This window comes from Eptatretus burgeri, chromosome 1, assembly GCF_056783735.1.
Source record: "Eptatretus burgeri isolate ZD-2024b chromosome 1, Ebu_testis_v1, whole genome shotgun sequence".
In the NCBI taxonomy this organism is placed as follows: Eukaryota; Metazoa; Chordata; class Myxini; order Myxiniformes; family Myxinidae; genus Eptatretus; species Eptatretus burgeri.
Window position 1 is genome coordinate 113,007,636 of NC_140961.1, and position 10,148 is coordinate 113,017,783.

The 10,148-nt window shown below is 42.6% G+C and overlaps 1 protein-coding gene across 1 annotated transcript in view; it reads right to left on the reverse strand.

Annotated features, from left to right (window-relative positions):
• The window catches only part of DDX1 (DEAD-box helicase 1), a 103,034-nt gene that overhangs the window by 80,966 nt on the left and 11,920 nt on the right, over nt 1-10,148 (reverse strand). Inside the window, exons 4-7 of the mRNA XM_085895250.1 lie at nt 7,225-7,254; nt 5,948-6,044; nt 5,703-5,750; nt 5,442-5,525 (exon numbers count right to left, since the gene is read on the reverse strand). Of these exons, the coding sequence (XP_085751376.1) occupies nt 5,442-5,525; nt 5,703-5,750; nt 5,948-6,044; nt 7,225-7,254 (259 nt within the window). The remainder of the gene's footprint in view (nt 1-5,441; nt 5,526-5,702; nt 5,751-5,947; nt 6,045-7,224; nt 7,255-10,148) is intronic.

Genomic DNA, 10,148 nt, shown 5'->3' on the forward strand with positions numbered 1-10,148 from the left:
TAAATAAGTGTCAAAATCTGGAGGGAAATCTGATAATTTAAAGAAATAACGAGTCTTTTAACTAAGCCGACATACCTATTTACTTTAACCAAGAAAGGCTATGGTCCGTCCTCCATACATACACAAGAAAATGTGAAACTTCCAAAGCATTAAAGTTATCATTTTCTTCTGTTTGGAGAATTATATTGAGTGAACAAAAGATTTAGGAATGTAACAAATTTAACTAGCTTCATTTAGCTCTGATTCAATGCATTCACTGCTTGACCTCGTGCACTGTCCTTTCTCTAAGGACTAATTGATGTGCACTAAGAGAACTTTCTCAGCTCACCGAACGGGAACCTGCTCGTACTGCAAAATCAGGACCATGTGGGCCGGTGCAAAGCCCAAGTGGAATGACGTGCGCTACACAAACTCCCCACAGATGTACCAGTGAATGGAATGTGTATAAGGATGAGCTGCTTCTGAACACCAATGGCAAGGACAAATCTGGGGCTTAGGAATGTACAGGTTAAGTCTAAAATGATGACAGTTGCTGTTAGTCACGTTGGGGGTGTGGGAGGAGAGAGCTAAGGGAGCTGTTATAAATATTGTTGCGGTTCTGGAAACCGCATGCCTCCAAGGCAATGGCACCCAACATACAGTGATCCCCAGACAGTTATTTCATCAGTATACCTGCAGTTCGACCTTCCCCTCATGTCTAAAGGGTCAATGGGACGAAGTGCGTTGCGGAGGTCTAATAGCTAGGTCTAATTATATCTCCATTTTGCATTGAATCTCTATCTTCATTTCAACCCTTCCCTCCTATTCATGAAATAAATCCAAGCAGGCACCGCACCCAGACAGTCACCTGTGAAAACTGCAGCGACAACCTCCACCACCAGATTGCACGGGAAGCGTGCAGCACGATGAAAAACCCTCCACCTACACAGTTCATGACCCGCGTGGCGCACCCTTTCATGCGAATCTGCATCGGATACTTATATTTATCTTCTTTTCGACCCTGATTTATAATAATCAATCCTTTCCTTCAATCTATGATACAAGCAAGCAGGAACAAATGCACGATAACAGAAACACGCACAGCCCTGTGATAATTACCATCGCCCTGTCAGGGACATGCATGGTGCACATCTTTATTCAGGTCTGCATGCTGATTTACATCGGCATCTCACCATTGACCTTCGCTCGCCACCTCGGCCACCAATATCTCCCGCAAATGGCAAAGGTCATCCCACGCTTACCCACACCTCTGCCTCGATGCAGTGGCCACAAAGCAGAGGCACAAATGCATGGCCCAGATCGCTCGGGCCACGTGGCATACGGATGGAACAAGCGCATTGATCGGCGCCAACCGCGGAGCACCGGGGGTGCCCGAGCGGGCATGCGGGACTGACGCGACCCTCGGCCAGTCGCCGGGGGGCGGCCGGGGAGTTCGGTGCGGAGAGGTTCATGGAGCGGTGTTCAGCACAGGGCAATTCCACAGCTCAGCCATGTCTTGCCGGATATACACATGAGATCACTTCCGGCAAAGGGGGCCAGGCAGTGCGGGGCCAGGGTCCATTAGGAGTGCACTATTCAGGAGACGACGCATTGCTTCAGGTCGTCACCCCCACCCTACACCATGGGGCTTATAAAAGGCATATCGCAAAGCCGTTCGCCAGCTGGGATCCCTACATTCGCCCACTGCTCCACCTGACTCCGCCTGCTGAATTCGCCTTCCTCCCGCCCACTCCACCCACCTTCTTGTCTGCTGTCTCCGCCTTCCCTCCGCCTTATATGTCTGCTGTGTCCGCCCACTCCATCCGCCTTCTCGCCTGCAGGCTCCGCCTACCGCCTTCCTTGCCGTCGGCCCTGCCTATTCTCTGTAACGGTGCATGCACTGTGCTCAGCACAGTAACCAAGCAGGAGACAACGCACCGACTCTCGAACTGAGATCGCTCCAAAAGTGTACTGGGTATCGTGGCCGGCCGACTGTGCAAGGTATTGCGAGACCTTTCGCCCTCATCTCCTCTACTCCTATTGATCGGGTTGTGTGTGTGTGTGTGTGTGTGTGTGTGTGTGTGTGTGTGTGTGTGTGTGTGTGTGTGTGTGTGTGTGTGTGTGTGTGTGTGTGTGTGTGTGTGTGTGTGTGTGTGTGTGTGGCATGGCACTTGTCCTGGCCTAAGTTAAGAGTGTAGAAGAAATAAGTCTGCTCTGTGTCCGCTTTTGTAAGTTGCTTGCCTTGCTGTCGCACCCAACAAATTCCTTACTATCCCTGCTTGCATACAATAAAAAAATCCATTCATTGTGCCACATATTTTTCCTCGCGTGTCTGTAAATAACTGCTTGTGTAGAAATGTTCCCAGCTTGTCTTTGTCTTTTCTTTCATGAGTCCAGTATGGTCTGTATCCAAGCCGAGCCAGGACTTGTACTCCCAAAGATCTGTTCTACTAGCCGGTACGTTCCTTGGCAATGTTGCTCGGCTGCATCTGACCTGGTCAGGATACCCAGTTCTGACAAGGCGTACAAAGGGCGTGTTCCCCGGTAATTAGGTCACGTGAATATTTTAGGTAGCCGGTTAAACCTAAGTCGAAGGACCCTAGGTCACGTGGTTGAGTTATTGGCGTTTACGGTCGATTAGCGACCCGGCGTGTTATGGAGTTATCCGTGTGCAATGGCCTGCGATTCCGGAGAGTCTTGTGGGAACCCGAGATAGCTCCTCCCCCCCCACTTCTTGCCCCGACCCCGGGCTGCAACAATTTTGGTGTCAGGAGTGGTACGAACCCTGAAAATGTTGGTGTCAGGAGTGGTACGAACTCTGAAAATGTTGGTGTCTGGAGTGGGATTTGAACCTGGGGTGTGCTTAACGCACCCCCAAAATTAAGAGCAGGTTCGGATACAAATTTTATTTAATTACTGGTATGGACCACGGCGGCCCAAAAGGAGCTGGTTCAGGTGGGTTTTGAAACAACAATGTAAGAGGAATCCAATGCCCAGGATGACAGTTTTGAGGGAGATCATTCCCTGCAGCCATAACCAGAGGTAACGTTGTGGGCAACAGCAACTACAACCATGTTTTGGGACCCCCACTATCAAATTTCCCTCACGGAGGACATAGCGATCCCCATAGGACCAACACCCGATCATAGCAGATTGGCTTCGCCAAAGCCATTTCACATGAATCGAATGTTGGAAATGATGAAACAATATATTGTTTGGTTCCGGGGCCACAACAGAAATGAAACAAGATTTTTGCATCAATTGCTAAAAGGAGAAGCGTGTGTGTGTGTGTGTGTGTGTGTGTGTGTGTGTGTGTGTGTGTGTGTGTGTGTGTGTGTGTGTGTGTGTGTGTGTGTGTGTGTGTGTGTGTGTGTGTGTGTGTGTGTGTGTGTGTTTTGTATATCCACGACGACCACTGGTTTGCTTGAACAGGAAATGGTATGAACCCCACACCTCTTATCCGCTAATATTAATCATGTTCCTATATTTCCTTGAGTCTGAGTTGCATTCAGGAACAGAACAATTATGATTAACCACTTTGAAATTGCCACTTTCATTTAAATGCTGAAAATGAAGTTTAAAAGATTATTTGAAGGTTAACCTTTAAGCCAGGACTTGGGGTCATGGGGACTACAACGTGATATTCCTGTCGATTGTTCTGTAACTAATGTTTCATCATTTTTATCCTTCTGTGATATCCTCCCATAGTATTATCTCAATTCAACTGACAATATGAAAAGTTTTTGCATTAAACTATTTTGGAGAAACAAGTGATCAAAGTTAGAAACAATATTCCCTGGCTACTGGGGTCTCACCAGACCTCAAGCAAATGAAGCTATTCCTATATTTTCGGTAAAATGAAATTCATGCTGACCAGCCACCAAAAAGTTGGAAATCTGTCGCTGATGTTGAGCTGAAATAATTTGTGAGACTATTGATTCTCACAGGTGTGTTCAAGAGCAACCGTGAGGAGCTCGATGGACTTTGGTCACTTAGAACTGGCAGACCTATGTTCAGGGCAACAATAAGCCTAAAAAAGGGGTTCAACAAATCTCACGCTACCTCAGATTCGACAACCAAAATATGCGAAACGGCACGGAGGCAACAGGATAAACTTGCGGCCATCAGAGACATTTAGGACATGTTTTTTGCTGCCCTGCATACATATTACATAGCTGGCCCTTCTAATACTGTGGCTGAGCAGTTGGTACCATTCAGAGGTTACTGTCCCTTTCATAAGGACATGGCCAGTGAAGCAGCTAAATATAGCATCAAGATTTGGTGGAACTACAACAGTGAGAGAAGGTATTCGCTGACTGGTCAGATGTATCTTGATAAACCTCTGAATGAAGCCCAGGAGGTGAAGGAGAGGACAAGGGTAGTGAAGGATCTCGTATCCCTTGTAAAATTAGGCAGAAGTGTAACCGCGGACAATTTCTTTAACATTATCAATTGAACTTCTGCAGTGAAACACCACACTGGTAGGGACTTTGAGAAGCAATAAACCTGACATTCTTCCTCAAATGCAAAAAGAGTCCTCGTTCTGAAGTTGAGTCATCAACATTTGGATTTAGTGAAAACTTCCACAATTGTCATACGTTCCAAAGAAAAACAAAAGCGTCACCTGCCTCTCAACTCTTCATCATGACAAAGATGTGCCTGCAGAAGATAATCCCAAACACAAGCCTGAAATAATGTTGGACTACAAAAGGATGGAGTTGATATCTTGGACCATTGGGTCACACTGTACACCTGCAAACAGAAGATTATGTGCTGGCACATGGGTATCTTGTTCAACATGATAGGTGTTGCTGCTCTTGCTGCTCTGATTGTGTGGACAATAACGTTTCATGAATATCTCCCAAACAACTCCAGGAGACGTCAAGCATCCATTAGTGAGCTTGGTAATCAGTTGATGAGCAATCGGATAGAAGTCCGGTTGGCTGAACCACGAGCTATTAAGAAAGGAGCCAAGCACAGTCTCATTGTGATGGGGTATGAGATAAATTAACCATGACCGGCCAGGAAAAGACCCGCCAAGCGTCATCGTTACATATGCCCCAGGACAAGGGACAGGAAATTGCAAATGGTGTGTGAGAAATGTCACAAAACTGTCTACGTTTACTATGTTTTACACAAAATATGTTTCATTCCAGAGAATTTGGGTTTACCATGTTTGAAGAGTTGCCATTAAAGTCACGATGACAAAATGATGCCTTCTGTGTTACTTTTACTGAAATTTTCACAAATAAATGGCGGTGGCGCAGCAGACTCCAGGTGACAACAAAAACAACACTTTTTAGATCATGTGCCGGCTTAAAAGTTAAGTGTCTGGAGAGCACAGCAGAGTCACTGAAGACACTCACACAGCACATCCACAAAATGCATTGTTTAGCATTCATACGTCATACGAAAGGCCGAAATTATTGTCTCTTCAACTAAAATTATTGTCATCACATTACCCTTTGTTAGTCCTTTCGTGGATCGACACCCATGCCACGACTTCACTTCCCTGCTTTGACATTTGAATCCCTGAGATCCAATAGCTGAAAAAGGAAACAAATTACATCACAAGGATTCTTGGAAGGGGGGGGGGGACTCAGGAAAGATATAGTTTCTCAACAACAAAATAAAAAAATATATAATATATATATATATATATATATATATATATATATATATAAAATATAATAATAATTAGAGAAACTTATATAAGTGCTTACCAAAAGCAGAATCTCTGTCATAAGGATTCATCTGCCAAGTGTTGAAGACTGAAATTGAAGTGGAGATGGGGAGGAATACAACATGGAATTTGCATATTATATCTTTTAGGCATTGCAATGGGAAAAAAAACAATCCAAATGGGGATTTTTTATTTTTTCTCTTTGATTAAAAAAACAATACCCAAGATGTTAAGGCCTATTTAAATCACAATACTTGGGGGGATACGTTACTGACTTAACCTCACCTCCACCTCCTGTTTTAATGGCAGCTTTCCCTCCCTTGCCTTCCTGCTGATCCTTTATAGTCTCATACACAATCTGAATCACCGGGATGCTAAATGCCTAAATAGAGAAGACACATAAGGACATCGTTACATCAATCTGAAAAACCCATTGATTGTTTTGGAAGTACAAGGCAGCTGTTTAATTTTGTGAATAAATTACCAGGAATTCCTGGCTGTTTGGACGAGCTGCACAGATATCTCACCCCTTTCAAGGATTTCACAAATGATTAATAATATTTCTGATTCGCCTTAGCATAAACAAACATGGAAACGGCATGATGATGAAGATGAAGATGAAGATGAAGATGACTACCATCAGAAACATAACATTTTGTCAACATAGTCTCCATATTTCACCAACTACTCGTGAAACGGAAACACAGACACAAATGAGCGTTTGAAAGCGATTTCCTTAGAACAATGGGATGGGAAACAAAAGGATTCTCTTCCCTGAGATTTTTGTGTATAATCCAACTACTCAGATATATAGTGCTATCTTCTTCTTTCATATGCAGCACAAGGCTGTGGAAATGCATCATTGGCTGAGGGCACGGCAATGCCGCTAATGCAATGCCTTCTGTAGGTTGTAGATTAGGACAAGAATTTGGAATTTGTTCAGGGTGCCGGCAATCGTTCGCCTTTCTCTTCGCGAAGGACACAGTGGGATTTTTAACATCCACCAACTAATGAAGGCAGATGGGACGCCCAGTTTAACGTCCATCCAAGGGACCATACAAAGATTGATGAATCACCCTGCCTGTGAAACAATGGGATGACTGTTTATTGCTGGGTCTGGAGTCGAACCGAGGCTAGACAGCTTAGAGGTGAGTTTAGTTCAGTTTCGTTTTGCGTCTAGGATCTTTTCACTTCATCGTGGGTTTGATACCTGGTTTGAATGTGTAATTTTCTTTCATTTCCAAAACAAATATACATACATATAGACATATATATATATATTGCACAATTCAGAATAACACTAATATTCATCAAGATAAATAGTCCACATAACTGTACAATTTGTCTTTTAAAAGATGGATGCATTGGTGTTTAGGTTCTGGAAAACAACAGGATATCTTAGCAAGATGGTGCTTAAAATGCTTCCTGTAGAAATCCAAATCGTAAAAAACACAACCGATGCCGATTGCAGGTAAGGTAGCAAAAATATCCCCCCCCCACCCAAAAAGGAATTGAACAATTCAATTTAACAGAAATTATTCAATGGCAACTGTAAAACTTACCCCAGTTTTCCCACTGCCAGTTTCAGCAGCCTAGGAGGAGAATGGACAATATATTTCAAACAAAACGAAAGGATACGAATGTGAAAAACAAACAACAAAAAAAAACTCATCAAAACTATATATATATATATATATATATATATATATATATATATATATATATATATATATATATATATATATATATATATATATATATATATATATATACATACACACAACCGGTGAAAAGTTTTGGAACACACCCATTTTTCAGTTGTTGCAGAAATTTAAGCAGTTCCAGTCCAGTGAATAACCTGAAATGTTACAAAGCTAAGCGGTAAACTACCAGAGGTTAAAAAAAAGTTTAGGTAACCAAAAACTGAAAAATAATGTAAATTTCAGAGTTGTTAAAAAAGGCCCTTTTCAGGGAACAAGTAATGGGTTAGCAACTGCAGCTGTTCTGCAGCAATGGAAGTGAATTGAGCCTTGAAAGTTGATGCAAACAATTCCGACAGGTCTCCCAACTTTTGTCGATTAGTTACAAACCCTCTGTCTCCATAAAAGCAGTGTTGGAACAGACTGAGTTGCTACACCCTCTGAAGAATTATTTGGACAATATTGCACTGCAGGAAGAAGTATATTGCGATCATAATGATGAGAAAAAGACAATTAACAAAGGAAGACAGACAGACCATTATAACCCTTAAAAGTGCAGGTCTTTCCTTTCGACAAATTGCAAAGAAAGCCAAGGTGTCGGTGAGTACAGTTTCCGACACCATGAAAAGGCACTTGGAAACTGGAGGAAACTCTGACAGGAAGAGGTCTGGCAGACCCAAAGCCATAACACAATCAGAAGACGTTTCTGAGAGTCAACAGCTTGTGTGATAGGCAGCTCACAGGACAGCAGCTTCAAGCACAGCTTAACACTGGTATATATATATATATATATATATATATATATATATATATATATATATATATATATATATATATATATATATATATATATATATATATATATATATATATATATATATAGTTTGTACATTTTCTATCAATGCAAGTCTGATTTTGAATTTTAAAAATGCTAATTAAAAAAACTAAAATTTTGATTATTTTTTTCCTTAAAATAAAAAAAAAACGACCTGATTGAGCGAAATGAGATACATTTCTAAATTCAACATGCAAAAAAAACATATAAGAACTGTTGAGAAAACCTAGACCTCTGAAAAAAATATTTCAAATGCAGCCCAGTGTAATTTATCGCAAACCTGATACATCACAATGACGTCATATTCGTTTTTATGACGTCATAATTAAGAGGACGAGGATCTTAGCTCATTCGAGCTTGTTCATCAAATTTTCAACAAAGCTTTATGATGAGAATATGGAGAACACACATTAATAATTTTGTTAAAATAATTTTTATTAATTATTATTATTATTACCTCCGCCACTGAAAGTGGAAGGAGGTTATGTTTTCACCCGTCAGCTGCTTCAAAGATTTTTCAAGTGTATTGGTCAGTCGAATTTGTTATTCTCTCCGTTTGTGTCTGTCTATATGTCTGTGTCACCAACAGGTCAGAATTTTAAACTGATCTTCACGAAACTACACCACATGGTAGAGTTTGTCATAAGGAAGAAGCCTGTTGTGTTTGAGGTCAAAAGGTCAAAAAAGCCTATTGTTTGTTTTTGACAATTCTGTTTTTCTGTTTTGACAATAAAATGAGCAATTTTTTTTTCATTAATTGTTTTCGTCAAGTTCAGTTCGAGTACAAAGCAGACACGGATGACAGGCCTTGCATTTTGAGATGCTTTCTCGTTGAAATTGAAATTGCCCGATTTTAAGGTAAAAAAAAGTGGATATCTATCGATTGGTAGAAACATAGCACATTGTTTAGGCCAAAGTCACATTTGCTCTACGGCGAGGATACGGCAGCCGTACGCCCTCTGAATTGACAGAAACGTGCGGCGGCCGCAGAGTTTCTGCGGTGGCCTCAGGGTGGCCTTACACCATTTGAATATCTTTTACAGGTTGTAAGGTCGCTGTGGAATTATAACGCGGAGTTATAACTTTTTTCATTTCTACGTTCGCCGTAGCAATTCAACAAGCCGAAAAAAAAATGGTAAAAAAAAAAAATTAACCCATTCGTTACCGTCTGTCTGGCCGCACGTTCGCCTTAGGCCCCCCTGCGGTTGCCTTGCGGGCACCTTGAGGCTACCTTGCGTCTGCCTTGAAAATTCTATGGCTGCCGCAGGGCCCCCTTAAGGTCACGGTGCGACATCAAATCAAAGACCGTACGGCAACCCCACGTTTTCGGTCTCCACAATTTCTAAGACCTAAGTCACATTTGCTCTACGGTGAGGATACGGCGGCCGTACGCCCTCTGAATTGACAGAAACGTGCGGCAGCCGCAGAGTTTCTGAGGTGGCGTCAGGGTGGCCCTACGCCGTATGGCTATATTTTACAGGCCGTAAGGTCGCCGTGGAATTATAACGCGGAGTTATAACTTTTTTCACTTCTACATTCGCCATAGCAATTCGACAAGCCGAAAAAAAAAACTGGTAAAAAAAAATTAACCCATTCGTTACCGTCCGTCTGGCTGCACGTTCGGCTTAGGCCCCCCTGCGGTCGCCTTGTGGGCACCTTGCGTCTGCCTTGAAAATTCTATGGCCGCCGCAGGAACGCCCTGAGGTCACCGTGCGACATCAAATCAAAGACCGTACGGCAACCCCACGTTTTCGGTCTCCACAATTTATAAATACGCCGTGCAGCTCCCCCAAAAATAAAAACATATGTGACTGCTTCATTGTGTGACCGTGGAAATACTGCGGCCGCAGTATAATTGCTAGTGGCTGTAGATTTTGGAGACCCCACGGCCGCCGTGGCAAATGTGACCAAGGCCTTACCAACAAAATCAAACGAAACTGGCAAATTTGTG